At 54.4% G+C, this 18,003-nt stretch overlaps 1 protein-coding gene across 1 annotated transcript in view; it reads left to right on the top strand.

The window, feature by feature from the left end:
* ATP9B (ATPase phospholipid transporting 9B (putative)) overlaps window positions 1-18,003 on the top strand; it is a 114,353-nt gene that overhangs the window by 86,913 nt on the left and 9,437 nt on the right. The window contains exons 13-19 of the mRNA XM_054583795.1: window positions 1,513-1,655; window positions 9,615-9,727; window positions 11,826-12,074; window positions 14,666-14,827; window positions 15,383-15,475; window positions 17,345-17,428; window positions 17,657-17,827. Of these exons, the coding sequence (XP_054439770.1) occupies window positions 1,513-1,655; window positions 9,615-9,727; window positions 11,826-12,074; window positions 14,666-14,827; window positions 15,383-15,475; window positions 17,345-17,428; window positions 17,657-17,827 (1,015 nt within the window). The remainder of the gene's footprint in view (window positions 1-1,512; window positions 1,656-9,614; window positions 9,728-11,825; window positions 12,075-14,665; window positions 14,828-15,382; window positions 15,476-17,344; window positions 17,429-17,656; window positions 17,828-18,003) is intronic.

Raw genomic sequence — 18,003 nt, forward strand, 5'->3', positions numbered from 1 at the left:
ACTGTGCGGCAGGGAGGTCCCAGCTGCCTCTGGCTCCGTGACCACAGAAGGTTCCAGGGGATTCTCGCTTCACTGGGAGCGGGTCTCTGGGTGACAATGTCACAATTGCTAAATGAGCGATATAATGAGTGGAAAATGTGTCTGATATCTAGTACTTTATAACCTATTTCTATAACGCTCAGAGTACTAGGCTTAATATACTTTTTTATTCACAAATGTTATAAAGTACAAGTTGAATTGATGTCTGTGTTTTCAAATTCTATAAAATTAAAACATTACTGAAAAATAAATGTAGTTGCTCTGTCCACTTAGTGTTTGAAGTTTGAGCATCTAGAAATTTTTAACATTAAAAAGCAACTTGCTGCACTGACATTGGATCACAAGACACCGTGTGAGTCAGAGCCCGCTCCCTCCTGCGCCATGTTGTCTCAGGCCGTCTCCTGTCACTGTGGGGGTCGCCGGCTGCAGCTCAGCCTGATTCCCATCAACCCAAGGTCTCCTCCGTCCCTTTTTCAGTCTTTGAAGGGTGTTTGTAGCCCGGTGGTATTCAGTTACGCCGCAGCACTTCATGACATAGTGAATTTTTACCACTCGGTAACCTTGGCAGGCGTTTTATTAAATGTCTGTCCTTCATGGCTGGACAGTAAGGACAGGGGAAAACCGGGCCAGGGAGTTGCACAGGCGTGTGAGGTGAAGTGCGTGGGGGACAGCAGGGGATAGATGCACACAGCACCCTGCGGAGACCTGGGGACATGCCTGACGCCCACATAGACTCTGGGCTCGGGGAGGTGCTCTGGGTTGGGGTGAGATGGGGACAACGCGACTGCAGTAGCTCTGCCTGGGGCCTGAGTCCCCCGCCACGGCCTCACCTCCCGGAGCTACCCACCCAGGGGGAGTCACTGGTCCTAAGACACATGCACTTAGGAGGCTGCTGTTGCCTCGCTCTTGAAACGCCTGTGTGGAGCCCCAGCCGTGCTGGAGCCGTGCGTACCACACCGGCCAGGGTCTGCGCTGGCCCACCCGGCCCCGCTTTCCGCGCTTCCCTTCCGGCCGGCAGCTGTCTGTTCCCCGCAGCCGGCCAGCACATGACCTAGCTCAGCCGCTGCACACTCCCCCGCCCCCAGACAACGTTCATGTCCCTCATTGAAGCCCTTCACCGTGAGAAGGTGTCTTGTTTGTTGTCATGAAACAAGACCGATTTCAGGTATCCGTTCCCACTGGGACACTGCCTGGTGCTCCGCCCCGTGGGGCACTGGCAGCGGCTCCCTCTCCCATTCAGCATCACGGGCCACGAGTAACCCCTCAGCATCTCCCAGACACAGTTTGGGGTATGGGAAGGGTTGTCGACTTCAAGCACAGTAAATTCACTTACTTTAAAGTCTAGAATTGAATGTTACTTTATGTAAAATGAAGGATAATGTGTGTAAATAAATACATTTACCTGGCTGCCTTGAACTTGGAAATACTCACAGGGTTGGATCCCACTAACCAGGCGGCGGTTTTATTTGGCAGTTTGCGTGTGAACTTGGACATGGGCAAAGCGGCGTACGGGTGGATGATGATGCGGGACGAGAACATTCCCGGCACCGTCGTCCGGACCAGCACCATCCCAGAGGAGCTGGGCCGCCTGGTGTACCTGCTGACGGACAAGACAGGTACCGCTCGTTAGCATCTGCCCCAGGGTGACGGGAAGTGGGGGGTGGTGCGCACACAACAGTATAGGTCCTGTTTAGGATTTCTCAGGCTCTGCTCTGGAAAACTGGCACACAACTCGCCTTCATTTTCTAAAATGCACAGTATTGTCAGAATTAGCAAAATATTAAGTTCCTAGAGACATAAATGGTATTTCTATATCTTGAAATTTTCTACAGCCTTACAGTTGTTTTTGTTTTATTTAACTGCCTTTTTACACCTCTCTACTGTCTTCATAAGAGCAAAAGTTGCTTATTTATTATAGAAAAGAGCTATTAGAAGAAACTAAAATTAAGATATGTGAATCTGATGTTTTAAGAACAACATTCTCCTAAGGAGCTTTACTACAAAAGATACAGCTCATCATGAAGTTTCATGCCCAAAATTCTATTTGTCCTTATTTTGTTTTTTTCTTTTTTCACCAAAGAATTCTTGTCAACCTGTAATATATTAAATAAAAAACAAATGGAATCCAGCACTACAATAAAAGCCATACCTAAAGAGTTAAAATCCTTCCTTGACTTAATGGCTTCTGACTTAAATTCCAAGTAATTGTTAGTGAATTAGAAATAAAATTTTTCTAAAAATTTGTATAAGTAGTAGATAAAATATATATGAAATAAACTTCAGCATTTTAAATGCAGTATCAAAAAAGCCCTCACTGTAGTTAGAGAGAAGGAGGAATCCGCTAACAACCGATTGCTGTTGCAAGAAGCTGTTGCTTCTAGCCATTGCAAGAAGGCAAGAACTAGAAATAAGGTAATACAAGCAAAAGAAGAAACAAAGGTTTGCAGACGTAGCGACCAACCGTGGGCATCCCTGGTGGGACAGCCAGCAGGCGACAGGCTCCCGATGGACCAGCACAGGAGCCCCACATGTGCCAAACAGGCAGGCAGGCAGGCAGGCAGCGCCATGCCTGCAAGCCCAAGTCCACGCAGGGCACACCCGCTGCTGCTGAGGGCACCAGGGCCCCATGACCGGACGTCACAGAGAAATGGAAAAGATGACCCACATGTGCGAGACGCCCTGTGTCCCCCTGTGAAAGCCCCATGTGCTCGGCCATTCAGTCAGGCCCAGGGTTGGGCTGTGGTTCTCCTTCGGGCCTGCCCGTGGCAGGTGCTGTGGCCTGAAGCCGCAGGCAGCACTCAGGAATCACAGTCACTGGGAAATAGCAGTGGAGGGGGAAGGGCCTTCCGAGTTCCCCCACTGCATCCGGCTGGCAGGGAAGAGTTTGGAGAATAAATCTGTGACAACATGGGAAGCAAGCAGACTGCATCCGAGGCTCCAGAAGTGGAGCTGTTGCTGGAAACGGTTTGAGAGAGCAGCTGGAGCAAAGCAGGCCTGATCTCGGAGCGGCTCTGCCACGTAAGAAGAGAAGTGCTCAATGTAGAGCTGGCAGGTGCGCGGGGCAAGGCCTGAAGAGTCCTCGCTGCTTACCACTCACAGAAGCCACCCACCTTACCCACCAGGCGGCCTGGATGTTGTTGACAAATATAACTGGAAACCAACAAGCTTCAGCAGAAATCAAGGTATCAATGTGAACAAGCAAGCTGTTTTCAAAGAAAACAAATCAGTGGTTTTTACAAAGAAATCCAAAAGAACCAGGCCTGGCGACTCAGTTGGTTAGAGTGCTGTCCCGATACACCACGGTGGCAGGTTTGACCCTCATCAGGGAGCGTGCGAGAATCAACCAGTGGGTGCACCAGTAAGGGGGACAGCAAATCGGTGTTCCTCTCTCTCCCTCTCCCCCACTTCCTTGCTCTCCCTAAAATCCATAGGAAAGAATTTAAGAAAAAAGAATCATCAGGAAAATGTTTAGAATTATAAAGGAACTTAGTTACACATATAATCTCCGTGTCAAAATTAAGCTACATTTCTATGTATCCACAACAGTTGGGACACTTAATTGTAACAGTGCCAGTTAGAAGGGCAACAAAAAGTATAAACTAATTAAAAATAAATTGAAACAAGAAACATATAGGGGTGGGCTGCCAGCTCCCCTAGGGCGCGTGGCTGCAGGTCAGGGCCCTGGGCACTCGGGGGATGGAGTGTCGCAGCAGCCATTCGTCTGGGCCCCACTGACTGAATGGTAGGTATGCAGACAGCACAGGGATTGCCCTGTCGCTGCCAGAGGTGACTGAGGCTCAGTCCCGTCCCCACCTGAACGCTGTCTAAGCACCTGTGCGCACAGTGGGGTGGTGGCAGTGGATAGACCTGGGGTCTCATTCTGCTCCCTTGGGGATGAGCACACCGGGGCAGCTTCCCACCCCTATGAACGAACCCTTGTTGGGGCCGGGCTCTGCGATGGGATCCGGGCAGCAGGAGGGGCTGGGATGGGCACGCGCCGGCTTCTCGCCCGTACACGCCCCAGCTGGGCTTCGGAGCCTCCTCTGCCCATGAAGGGGGCGCACACGTGGTGTACATGCATGTGCATGGCCTTCCCAGGAATGGAGGTAACGTGCTCTGGTTCTGTGCCTGCCTTTGGTCACCTAAAACAGTCACCTAAAACACCCAGGTGTTCACGGTCACTGAGGTGGCCTCTCTCCAGTAGCAGCAAGGGGTGCGACAGGCAGTGGTGGGCGGGGACAGGTGCGGGGGGGGTGCAGTTGACAGACCCCTTCCAGCAGCCAGGACAGAACGGCAGATCCGGGGGTGCCACGCCCTGGAGCCACATTACAGTTTCCCCCTCGTGCCCAAGAAGGCCGGGTGCTATCAGTAGGTTTGACAGGAGTGCCCATTCCCAGTAAGATATGAAGCTGATGGTGTCGCCATAGTGATGTGTCTGCGGCCACCAGTGCAGGAGGAGAGGCAGCTCGCTCGGCGGGAAACGGCGCCAAGCATCTGTGAGCTACCGGAGCAGGGGCCGCCCGACGCTGGCCCGGGGCAGCTAGCACATGAGCAGCAAACCAGTGGGGAGGGCCGCGCGCTCCCTGCTCTGTCCTCGTGCAGGACACACCACTGCCGAAACCACAGGTCTGTCTGGACCCTCACTTCAGCAGCAGCAGCATCCGTTACCCCAAATGCCATGTGGCTTGGACTTGAGTCCCACGTGAGCTTTGCAGGACAGAGCCCCTGTGTGGGGTGCCTGCTAGCCAGCACTTCGTGGTGCCCTCCCTGCCAGCAGTGGGGGTGGGTCTTGGGTGCGCGCATGTGCGAGTGGTCATGCACCGTGGTGTACACAAGTGTCAGCGTTGTCGCTGCGCCTCATGGTGCGGCCTGGCGGGTCGGATTGCACCCTGTGTGAGGCCATACCCGCCATATCAGCTGCGTTAGAGTCGACGCACACTCTGCAGTTTGATAAATTAGAAGTTTTGTTCATCCTTTCACTGTAAGCTCTAAATAACTTTGTGTTTTAATATCATCATTGACCTCATAGCTGACCTAGAACCTTCGCAGGAAGTGACGCACAGTCTAGAAGCTGCCAGTCCTGTGAGCTGGGGGCGGGTGGCCTCTGTTTCCATGACAACCACCCATTCCTCCGCTGCGCAGCTCCAGTTTTGGTCCAAGGCCAAATCACCAGCCGGGAACATTTGAGCAGAAAGCTCAGTGCCTGCTTCTCCGTGGGGCGGGCGTCCCATCTGGCAGCACCCGCCAACGATGCCTGCAGGACTTTTTCCTCAGAAATTAATTTCCTCTTTGCCTATTTGGCTCACTGCAGTCCAAAAAACTGCTTTATTGAAGAGCTACTTCATAAAGCTACTGCTTTATTATTATTATTATTTTTTTTTTTTTGCATGAATCACAAACTTTTGTCAAAAGACAGTTTCTGTTTATGGAGCCACCATCAAGACCAGGTCCGGCCGGGTGGCTCGTTGCCAAGGCGGGCACAGCGAGTCCCGCCCCTTTGCCACATTTCAAATTCCAGACATACTAGCTTCTGCCCCATTGAAGTGAGAGGAATCGTAGCAACTACCCATTGTTTGAAGTCAGGAAAATGAGGCCTGGGACACGGGTTTGCCTTGCGGACCCCCTGCAGCTGCTGGCCCACAGTGGGACGCAGCGCCAGCCGTCCTGCTGAAAGTCAAGAGTCAGATGTGGAGTCCAGACTTCCTTGAAGTTTTGAAAAACATCATTAGGACTCATCTTAAAATGTGAGACATTACATACACCACTCTCAGAGACCTGGCCGCGTAAACCCAACAACACGTGAACGCATTTATCCAAACAGCAAAATTCAGACATCAACATTTTGTTTTCATCTGAGCAGTGCTAGTCACTTCTTGGACTGTACCAGTTTCATACACTTAACGCATGATTTATAGCAAGCTGAAAATTTTAGGAGTTGCGGCTATTATTAGTGTTTGAGTCAGATGATGAACCTTTAGGACACATTGCTCTCAGCACTTGGCATAACCGTCGGACACCCTCACCACAGTCAAGTTCAGAACATTCCAGCACTGTACAAAGCTTCTCATGCATACCAGCTGCTGTCCCTTTCTCCTGTCCCCCCGCCACCCATGCCAGGCAACCCCTCATCTGCTTCCTGCCTCAGCAGAGTTTCCGTGGAACTTGTCACAGGGCCAGCTTCTCTTGCACTGCGTGATGTTTGCGAGGCTCATCCGCATTGTAGCAGGTCCTGCTGAAGCACCTTGTCCTGTTTCATTGCTGAATAATATTCCATCATGTGGACGTACCATGGATTGTTTACCGTTTATCAGCTGATAGGCATTAGAGCTGCGTCTGGTTTTTGCTTCTCCTGAGCAAAGCTGCTGTTTGAACGCTCAAGGTCTTTGCCAAGGCAACTAGTCAAGAACCCACGTGATGCAGCGTTTACATAGGAAACACTAAAGAACCTTCTAAAGATGTGTTGGAACCAACAAGTGAGTTCAGTAAGGTTTTCAGACACAAGAACAATATGGAAAATGAGTTGCATTCCTATGCACTAGCGATAAACTGTACAAAAATAAAAATAATTCCATTTACAGTGGCATCAAAAAATAAAGTTGATAGTTCATAGTGTTCAGCTGCAGCAGTATTCCCCACATTGATCTACAGCTTCTACATGACTCCTTTCAAAATCCCAGCTGCCATATTTGCAAGAGTTGACGAGCTGACCCTAATGTTCACGTGGAAACACGGGCTGGCTCCAGTGCCATTCCTGGAGTGAGGGCAGAGCTGGGAGACTCACGCCTCATTTCAGAGCCACCATAACCACAGCAGTGCAGCCCTGGCAGGGGCAGATGTGAGGCCAGGCCCAGAAACAAACCCTGACTAAATGGGCAGCTGGCGCCAGCAGCGGTGCTCGACCCCTCGGGGGGAAAACAATGGTCTCGGCAGCAAGTGGTGCTGGAACAGCGCTCAGCCAGGCGCAGAACAGGAAGGCACTCGCCCTGCTTCATGCTGCATGCCCTGGTGAGCTCAGAGTGGAGCAGCACTGAAATGTGCATCTTTATATTGCTCCATCTCCAGACACTGTTCTGAACTCGTTTTCCATTTCATTCTTCCCAGCTCTGTTAAGCGACAAATAAAGGCCTTTTAGGTACCCACCTAAATACAAAGCTTTGTAAACACAATCCAAGAGGAGAAGGAAATAGTCAAACCTGGGCTTCAGGGATCTTTTCAATTATTTTAAACTGAATGTATAAATGCAATGGTCTATTCAGCACTTTAGCCTCTGCTTCTATGTACCTTTGGTATCTGGGATTTTTGTGCATGTGTAGAGTGACTCCAGAGATTTCTACAAATGGCAGCAAGAAGCAAAGTAAAACAGTATAGTTGGAGTTGGGGATCTCAGGAACTGAATTACTGTCACCAGGCTGATTGAGGACAGCTCGCTGGAGTGATGTAGTGACATGACCGTCACTCTGCAGCCTCAGATTTACTGTCTGGAAGTCATGCCGGATGGAGTCATTGTGACGCTGTGCCTCTAGTTTGGGGAAACATCTGGTGTCCACAGGATTTACTACGTTCTGGATGCCAGGGTTTCGTCTTCTATGATCTCCTGTAAAAGATGCTCTGGAGAAAACCATCAATCATGTGACTCAGACATAGGAGACTTTCCACCGACACGAATTTACGGGCCCAGGAGCGGGTCGCCGACGCCAGTTGCCACTCCAGGAGCAGGTGGTGGATATCGTGCCTGTTGACCGAGGGTCTGTGGCGCCTCGTCTCTGGCCTCTGTCCTGCCTGGTTGACTGCAGGCCTGGAGCCAGCGGACTATGAACTGCTCTGCGCCCAGGACAGAGGGCAGCACTCAAGTCCGTGGTCAGCTCTTCAATGAGCCGGGCGCAGGGAGAGACAGAAGGGAGCCTCAGGGCTGGGGAGCAAGACCTCAGCAGGTCCACACGCAGCCAGTGTGAGGAGGCAGCTGGGGACCGTGGCCCTGCAGCCAGACACAAGTGTGTGCGTTGGGTCACGTGTGGGAGCTCAGAGGTGGGCACTGTCTGTCTCTCGTTCTGGCAGTCGCTGGCAGACAGAGTGGATGGGCATTTGAGGTCCTGCCTTTTGTTTCTCACAAATTTTCATGGGAGTTTCTTGCTGCCTGTTTGGCCCCGGATGCAGGGGTGCCTTGTGTGTGCATCCCCCGCGCCCCTCACATAGCCAGCATGGTGCCCACATGCCAGGGCGTCTCCCAGGCACGCCAGCTCACACGTCAGGTGCTGCTGTTAATGGCAAAGTGGGACCTTGGCAATAACAAGACATCCAGAGTCGACATTTTTCTCTCCAAACCAATTCTCTAACTAAAGCAGAACATCATGGGTGCCAAGGGAAATAGAATTAGTGTTTTGTGGGTGTTTTTTAGCCCTGTGAAAAGCCCAACCTCCGTTGTCATGCACTGGCCGTGGGCCCACTCCTACCCACAGTTCAACCCCTCAGTGTCAGGGTGACTGTGCAGGGGAGCATGTGCCGAGAAGCCCAGGGCTGGAGAGCAAGACCTGCCGTGCATCCTTGTGTGCCAGAGCTCCCGCGGCCACTTCCCTTTTTTGAAGCCGGGCAAGCAGAAGTCATGCATCCGTCACAGCGCATTGTTAGGTGAAGCGATGCCAAGAAAGTGTCTAGGGCCTCCCTGCAGAGCCCTGAGTTGCTCAGCGCCTCAACACACCGGATTCTGAAACCACAGCAGCTTCTCTGAGCCTTCCCCAGCGTCTGCGCCTGAAAGCATCTGCTTCTGCCCTTCTCAGAAGGAAGCCGAGACCACGCACTCGCAGCGAGGCGACCTGCCCTGTCACCTGTGTGCACTGCCTCCCATGGGGGCCTCGAGCTCACGCTGGTAGTGTCGGCAGGACCGGCCACCCCGGGGTGGCCACAGGGCCGCTGGGATGCCATCTGCGTCAGCCGAGAGGCCCGTGAGCCCCCAGCTGCTTGCTCAGCTGACGGGCACACGCGTCTCACTCTCCTTCAGCGGTTAAATGCGCTTGCTTCTGTTCAGTGAAAAATGCTTGATTTTTCAGAACAGGGTTTTTTGAAACCTATAGGCACATTACTGTATTTTGCCGCGTATAGTGCGCATCCACGTCTTTGTGTGCGTTGCACACAGGATTATTGTGCCCATGGTATGTAATCATTAAACCCATGCGCAATGCACATCTTTATTTTCCCTCAAAAATCTGGGCAAAGAGTGCGCACTGTACACAGCAAATTCCACAGGCTGGTTGTCCTACCCGGGCAGTGCCCTGTGACCCCGTGTCACGGTTTTATGCCTGTCTCAGAACAGAACAGCCAGAGCCGCAATGCACCAGGCAGTGGGGTTTGAGCCAGAAGGCACAGAGGGACTGTCGTCACAGAGCTGGGGCCCTTCCCAGCGCCCCCACCATTGGAAAGGGGGCCCGGTGTGCTCTGTCTTCACCAGTGAGACGCAAGCAGCAGTCACTTTCCAAGAGACTCGCATCACAGGGCGGCACGTGTAGGCGGTGGACACGTGTTAGGAGGGACAGAAAGTCACAACCTGATGAGCTGCTCTGTGCCTTTGTCCTCTGTTGCAGGGACCCTCACCCAGAACGAGATGGTGTTTAAGCGGCTGCATCTGGGCACTGTGTCCTATGGGACAGACACGATGGACGAAGTGCAGAGCCACGTCAGGAACGCCTACGTGCAGGTGAGCTGGCCGCTCGCGGCTGGTACCCGCTGCTCTGCACAGTCACGGGCTCCTGCTGCCTCTCAGGGCACCGTGTCCCCCGTTGTCCACCCTGGTTTGCAGATCAAGAACCAGACTCGGGCTACTTTTAAACATGCGTTTCTGCGCTGTGGCATCCAGCAGGGCACAGTGGCCTCTACACAGTTACTCCTGTTAAAGTTTTGGCTACTTGTGAAAATTAGTTAAGGGTGTTTTCAGGATACTGTAGAATAATGCTTCATCACATCTCTTAAAAACCCCTCTGTTTTTCTTTAGTGATAAAACTTCCTTATACATTTTTTGTTTTTTCACCTTTTCAATAAACAGAAGTAGCGTAGGCTCGGAGCCCAGTGCCCCTGCCACTCATGTCCACGGGCACCGTGCACTGCAGGCCTGTCCTTCCTCTTCCCCCAGTGGCCTCCCAGTGACACTCACGCGCCCTGTCCTCCACTTCCTCACTCCACGTCTGCTCAGGCTGGATGGACGTGCGTGTGGCTTTCCCACCCTGATGAGGCTCCAGGCGGTCAGCCCGTCGTCGGCGCAAGCGCACCTGCGCCCCCTGCAGCACCCCGGTCAGCATGGGTTACACCGCACGTTCGCACCCTCAGAACTGTGTGCTTCGTCAATTCAGGGGTCGTTCGTTGCCATGCGGGTGTGTATTAATTCAGAATACTTATTCATGGAGAAAAAATCTAAAAGTCTTTTCTCCTGACAGTCTGTGGTGGGATGGAAGGTACCAAGTGACATGTACCTTTTTAAAAACTAATTTCTATTCTTCATGGATACGAATATGATTGTACCAGCTCTAAATAAGTGATTTTGTTAGGAAAAAAATGCAAAAAACATAGCACATTTTGTAAAAATACAAATGTGTAACATTTTATCCATTTAAGAGGACCTCAAAAATTCTGTGTACTGAAACCTATCTTGATTTCCTGGTTAGACCGTACATTCATGTGAAATGGACATTACTGCTCACGTTCTTCATTATTGAGATGACAGCAGCCTACTAGGTCAGCTGTAACATACGCAAATGTTTTATAACGTGATTACATTCCCCCACTGGAAGCATTTGGCAATAGCGGGCATAATCCGTAATGGAGTTTGTGTGAAATGAAGTTATGCCGCCATTGGTAAGCTAGCGTGACTCTGAAGGCGGGCGTCAGCGAGCCCCCGCTCAGCGGCGGCGGGAACAGGGCGCAGATGCGGGCTGACGTGCTGACGGGCGCCAGCTGAGCGGAGGCGCTAAACCCTCCATTAGCAGCACTGCAATTTGATGGGCAGAGTCGTCACGGTTCAGTGGCTCTGCACGCCCCATCCAAAAGCAACAGACTTGGTTTCTAAGAAGGGTTGTCACGAGGGAGCCTGAACTGACTGAAGAACGTCTGACAGTCCTGTGGGGTCAGGGGGCGTGTCCCCTCCCCCTTCCCCAAGCAGGAGGCAAAGAATGGAAGTCATCTGGTTGGCTGGGCTGGTGGGCCGAGGCCCTGAGCCAGCCGAACGTGAGGAGAGCAGAGCAAATCCCTGTGCTAGGTGGGCGCGCGCTTCCGCAGGGTGCAGCGGCTCCGTGTGCGGCTGTTCTGACCCACAGCCCTGGACACCGGCTGTAGAGATGGTTGCCAGCCGGATTGACTTGTGTCTAGTGAAGGTGTCTACCACCTTAAGTAGAGCATTTGTGAAGAAAAGTCAGAGAGGGTGTGAGTATAATAGGCCATTCTACTTGGTCTTCAAACTTACCCTGCTTTTAGAAGCAGCAAACAAGTAGCAGCTATGAAGGACTTAGCAAATAGCTCTGCACCACGGTTCGAGTGACCCAAGTAAAAGGACACTGTCAGATGCTGAGCGTCAGTTGCAGCGAACACCTGGGTGTCCTTGGCCGGTGGGGACGCCCACAGTGCTGTGTGCGGTCGGACGAACCCCGACCCTCCCGGTTGGGGGCACAGGCGTACGCCAGGACCAGGCCAGGCAAAGCCCGGCCGCGGTCCTTGCCCTGGCCAGTGGGCTTGTAGAAAGGGTGCACGTGTACAGAGCCTGTGTCAGCAAGGCCTTGTCTCTGATCCTGTGACTCTGTGTCTCACAGCTGCTCGCTCAGCCTGGCGGAAACACCACCAGTTCAACTCCACCAAGAAAAGCCCCGTCTTCCGGCCCCAGGGTCAGAAAAAGCGTGAGCAGCCGTGTCTACGAAGCAGTGAAGGCCATCGCCCTGTGCCACAACGTGACGCCTGTGTACGAGTCGCGAGCCAGCATGACGGGGGAGACCGAGTACACGGAGGCGGACCAGGACTTTAGCGACGAGAGCCGTACCTACCAGGCCTCCAGCCCTGACGAGGTCAGTCGGCCCCGTGTCCCCGTGGCGGCCCCTGCGCGGGCGGGCGTGCCCTGGCGTGGGCTGGAGGCAGTGTGACAGAGCCTAGTGTGGGCCTGAGCGACGGGCCGTAAAACAGGGTGAGAGCCCTTCGTGGCCGCGTGTCTGGTCCTCGTGCGTCCGCACAGCTCAGCACGCCTGCTAGTCAGTCCCAGCCGCAGGGAGGCAAGTCGGCGCTGTCTGACTCCACCAGCTGGGTTGTGCCTGGGTCGGATTCTCTAGCACAGCTGCTGAGGCTTGGACCCGTCACGAGAGGCAATGCCATTCAGTTTTTTCTTGTCTCCAAGTGGAGTATTGGGTCTGCCAATTTCCAGTTATTTTTGCCAGAATTTTAAAATGAAATAATTTTTAAAATCTACAGGAAACAGAAATGATAAAATCTCAAGTATGGTAAGATTTCAAGTTAAAATGTAGTTGTATATAACTTTATACTATTTTTTGATTTTTAGGTTGATAAAAATTTATTATTAAACTAATTTGCCCAATTCCTATACAGTCTTAGTATTTTTATATAGTTTTCTTGCACACTTTTTCTACCCTGGGTTCTTCAGAATTCTGTAAAGTAATCTAACCAGCCACAGAAAATACTTAAAAATACTTATTTCACATGTACTGTGTTACCTGCCAAAAATCAGTACAAATTTTGTTGAAAGCACATAGGATTTTTATATGTTGTGACACTTCGAGTCTTAAACTAGGAATTCACAGTAGAGAGGGGTTTCCATGACTCAGAGATCATTAGAACTAAGTAGAAACTGCTAATCTTATATTTAAAATTGTGCTGTTTTAAAATTTCTGCCTACTTTGGAAATTCTGCAGTGACTAAAATGTCGCAGAACATTATGAAGTCCTAGTAACCTGTAGGAAGTCCCTGACATGAATTTTCTTCTCTGAAAATGAAAAGGATGATTGTTCTAATTTTTACGGAGCCATGTGGACACGCGCGGCATTTGCAGGGCCCTGGAGCCTGTGGGCAGCCGTCTAAAAACATTGGATTTGTTGCTGTCTGTAGAGGTTACCTTCTGGAAAAGGAGAGCAGAGATATTACTGAAATAGCTCACAAGATAGACAGCAGTACCGATTTGCCCATTTCATACCCTTCCCACGGAAGTGGGGGAGCTGAGCTGCCGGGGCACAGGGGAGGGGCAGGTGTCTCCCAGCGCGGCCGCCTCCCACGGGCGGGCAGCCCAGCACACGGCCGGGCCGGGTGAGCGGCAGGGCCTGCGGCTTGTCGGTGGGCTGGGCATGATCTTGTCTCTCCAGAGGGTTAGGGTTGCAGCCTGGGGAGCACGTTTTCACACTGGACCAGTGGTTTTAGGTCCTGAGCAGAGGTCCCCTCCACGAGGACACCTCTTGCCTTCCGTCCCCCCCGACAGCCACGGAGGGTCGCCGTTAGAGCCCCCTGCAGTGGCACCTGCTCGGCCGCCTGCTGGGCCGGGAGGACCCGGACCCTGGCCCTGCGTGGGCGGCTCGTCTGCAGTGAGGGTGCCGCTTGGGGCCGGTGACAGCAGCCCGACAGCCCAGGCTCACAAGCCAGCTGATGGCAGCTCTGGCGACGGGACTGGAGCAAGTGTCCTAGAGGAGGGGAAGCGCGGGCGCAGCACCGGGAGCCAGGCAGGCGGGTTGCAGGGCAGACGGGGTGGGGGCCGTGGCTGTCAGGCCCGCTGGGAGGTTCGGGGGGGCAGTGGGGCGCAGCTCAGGGAGTCAGACCAGAGGAGACGTGGCAGGGGAATGACCGGTGCACCGTGGCCGAAGGAAGTGGCCGCTCTGTCTGTCCTGGGGCGGGTTCAGGTGGGGGACCTGGGGTGGGGCAGAGTCGCTGGAGGGCCCCTCCCTAGCCCTTCCTTACAGGGACTCATTCCTGACTTTGTGACCAAAGCCAGTAAAAATGCAGGAGTGCTGTCATGATTCCACTCCTGCTTCTCTGAAATGACCCCTTCCAGCAGCCAGCTCTATTTGGTGAACTTTCAAAATAGCGGAAACTTATAGAAGGTGACTTCAGGGGCACTGAGTGCACACAAGAGAAAGGGAAGTTGCAGTTTGAAACTGTATAAGCAGGGATGTGTCTTCAGCACAACACAGCCGTCCTGTTCCCCTCGCGACCTTGACAAGGCTCCAAAAAGCGTGTAGGGAATGGAGCCCCCTGGGCGGGCAGTGTGCACTGGACACGGCAGCCGAGCAGTCAATCCGCAGTTCTTGGCTCATTTTAGCAAAAGGCCAGATGGACAGAGGGAGTCCGGGGCCATCAGCAGGGGCCTTGGAAAGCCTGGCCCCATGCTCGGCCCACCCCAGCCCTGGCCCCAGTGGCCAGCTGAGCTGCCTGCGCTCCCCTGCGCCTTTGTCTTGGGAAGCAAGAGCAGGGCCTCTGTCACTCTGCTTGCTGTGGGCCTGCAGAGGTGGCACTAAACGAGAGTGTGTGACACGGCCGTGAGAACACCCATGTTCTCGGCGCAGTAAGCGTGTCAGCCGGTCACCTCGCGGCAGCTTTCTGGCCACCAGCCTGTTGCCCCCTTCCCGGGAAGACGGTGGCCTCACTTCTCGCTGGCCTCCTCCAGGTGGCCCTGGTGCAGTGGACGGAGAGCGTTGGCCTCACGCTGGTCAACAGAGACCTCACGTCCATACAGCTGCGGACGCCCTGCGGCCAGATCCTGACCTACCGCGTCCTGCAGACGTTCCCCTTCACGTCGGAGAGCAAGCGCATGGGTGTCATCGTCCGGGTAGGTGCTGCCTGTCCCTGCACGGGGCTCTTCTACACCAGTGACGGGCGCTGCGAAGCGGGCCCTCGCGGGCGGCAGCAGAGGTCCTTCCTGCGACAGCCAGGCACGGCTCTCCCGGCCGCCACTCCCCAGGTTGCTTTGTTCCCAGCGGCGGGCCCATGCCCGTGACTGGAACATAGGAATGATTTGTGGCCATAGAGTAGCTGAAATACATCACCGTTCAATTTTCCAACAAGTGCCAAAGCTCTGTGTTGGAAGTTGGCTAAACAAGGAAGCTCATTCAATCAGACTGTGAAACGTTGAGAGGGTCCACGTCGACCTTGCAGCCCAAGGCACCTCCCAATAGCATGTTATTCCAAGAGCAGCGCGGCACCTCGGGGTGGGCGGCCGCGTCCCCGTTCTCTGCCGCCTGGGGTCGAGGACGTGGAGTGGCGTGGAAAGGGGTGGCTCGGCACAGAGGGCAATGCTCCGGGCCTGCCTGAGCCGCTGTCCCTTGGGCCGGGGGGAGTGGGCAGCATGGCCTGAGCGCACCTGTGTGTTCTCCTTCCCTGGCAGGACGAGTCCACAGCCGAAATCACCTTCTACATGAAAGGCGCCGACACCGTCATGGCCGCCGTCGTCCAGTACAACGACTGGTTGGAGGAGGAGGTAGCACTGCTCCCTGGCGCCAACGTGCGCGGCGGATGGGGGAGCCCCGGTGCCCGGGGTGAACCGCAGCGCAGATTTCAGACCTGGGCGGGTGGGCCACAGCCGTGCTCCTGCACCGAGCGGAGGGCGGCCGGGTCTCCCGCCTCTTGCAGCTGAAGGTGGGGGTATGGGGGCTACCCCGTGCCCAGCCCTTCCCTCTGCGGGGACAGCTCCTGCCCCGGGGCTGGTGGGGGTGCTGCCCCCGCCCCGTGCAAGCAGATCCTTGAGGGGAATTTTGTTTTTACATCAGTGAAAAAGTAGACGGCGGTGCTAACCACTCATTAAGGATTCTGAAATAATTATGTACATATAACCAAAGGTACACTTTCATACCTCCATTTTATAACGTAAGTTATTCACAAGAAGATTTTAATCTACTTCTAATTTGTATGTGGGATTTGCTTTAAAAATGGAAGGTGAGATAGAAACGTGACCAAGGCGGTGTTTCATCACATTCCCCTGAACAGACACGGTTGGCCTCAGCCCCCGAGACTCTGGTGGGGGCTGTTTACGTTGCATAGGGACCGGAAGCTGGGTTTCGGCAGCAGGAATGGAGCCTTTGGCGAGTGCGCTCCTCCCCCGCAGGATGCGGAGCCTCTGTCCGCCAGGGCCACACCCTCGCCCTGGTATTGGCAATATGAATCAATAGCTCCTCCGGCACTGGAATTTAATCAGGGACATGAATAAATTAAATTCCCTGAAGACCTAGCAAAATGCCATAAAAATTACTTTTGGTCATAATGATGTGCAATTAATTATAAAATACTTGTTTAATTTATTTAGCTTTATGAGGTCAAATCAATAAATGCCTTGCGACAGACAGATAATGTCAGATTGCCTTTCACAAAGATCACTTCATTAACGACCCTTTGTGCATTTACCGCCCCCATGGCCGCATCTTCCCGGGACGACTCTGACCGCCACCCAGTCTGTGTGTGAGGCTCTCAGCCCAAAGGCTCAGCCTGCTGGGGGCCCGTCCGGCCGCCCAGGCTCCTCCACCTCAGACACACCTGCCAGGGCGTTGGCTACCCACTTGTATTCTCCGAATATTTAAAAAACAAAACAACCACCAAAAAAAACCCACAACAACAGAAGGCACCAACACTTCTCCCCCATCCAATACCGAGAAGGGCCGCCCTTCACAGCTGCGGGTGGCGTCTGTGCAGACGCACAAGAGCCGCATCCTGGACGCAGAGCAGCGGGCAGTCAGCGCCTTCCGTCCAGAGGCAGGCTGGCCAGGCACCCCGGACCTGCCACTAGGAGTCAGGAGTGAGGGCGGGGGAGCAGGAGGGCGGGGGCACGCCTTGGGGACCCTGTCCCCCAGCCGGGACCCGCCGTCAGCTCTCCCTGCCATGTTTCCAGTCACGTGTGTTTTCGTAGAAACATTTTGCAGCGTTCGTCCTTGCTGAGACCTCACTGCCTGTGGGGGCTCCTGTCCGTCCCCCCCCCCACCCCGCATCAGCCTCCTGTGCTGCACAGGCAGCTGGTGGCTGGCATGGGGACAGTGTGGCTGATGTGCTCACAATGCCGTTTTAAAAAACCCTGGTTTGAGGCGGGCAAGAACGGTGCTTGTCACCAGGAGAGCCACACTGTGACGCTAAGCCCACGTGCAACCTTGTTCCTGTCCCCAGAGGTCAGGAGGGCAGGGACAGCATGTGGGCTGGGGTGACCGTGTGTGGGACAGCAAGCCGCCTCCCGATTCCAGGCGCCAGCCCGCGGGCCGGGGACCCAGGGGCTGGGAGCAGAGATGCGAGTGCGGAGGACGGGGCCCCAGCCCTGCAGTGGCCCTGGCCACGCAGAGGCCCCGGTGACCTGCACCTTCTCTTCCAGTGTGGGAACATGGCCCGCGAAGGCCTGCGCACCCTTGTGGTCGCGAAGAGGGCACTCACGGAGGAGCAGTACCAGGACTTCGAGGTGAGCAGGCTCGGGCTCCCCGCACGCCCACGGCACGTGTGGCCCTGGAGCTGCTGCCAGGATGGCCCTTTCTGCCTGGGCGGCACCAAGGCCCCTGGCCGCAGCAGGGGTAGCAGGAGCTAGGCCCCGCTCTCTGCTGCAGCCGCTGGGAGCAGGCACCTCTCAGGCCCTGCGTGTCTCCCAGTCCCGAGTCCTGAATCATGGACAGCACAGCCCGTCTGTCCTCAGAGCCGCTACACGCAGGCCAGGCTGAGCGTGCATGACCGGGCGCTGAAGGTGGCCGCAGCGGTGGAGAGCTTAGAGCGTGAGATGCAGCTGCTGGGCTTGACGGGCGTGGAGGACCGGCTGCAGGCGGACGTGCGGCCCACGCTGGAGCTGCTGCGCAACGCGGGCATCAAGGTACCAGCTTGCACCTGCTGCCCGGTGCTTCCTGGTATGGGGCTTGGTTTCCCAGAATGCACCTAGGGGGCCGGAAGCTCAGTCACCGGTGGGGAGAGCTTTCCCGGTGCCACCTCGGAGCTGGGGCTGCCCCTTGAGGGAGTGGGAGGCCCAGGGGCGTTTAGAATAAGGGCGGG

The sequence above is a fragment of the Pteronotus mesoamericanus genome, unplaced genomic scaffold (genome assembly GCF_021234165.1).
Source record: "Pteronotus mesoamericanus isolate MK-2021 breed Mesoamerican mustached bat unplaced genomic scaffold, CSHL_Meso_final contig_74, whole genome shotgun sequence".
Taxonomy (NCBI): Eukaryota; Metazoa; Chordata; class Mammalia; order Chiroptera; family Mormoopidae; genus Pteronotus; species Pteronotus mesoamericanus.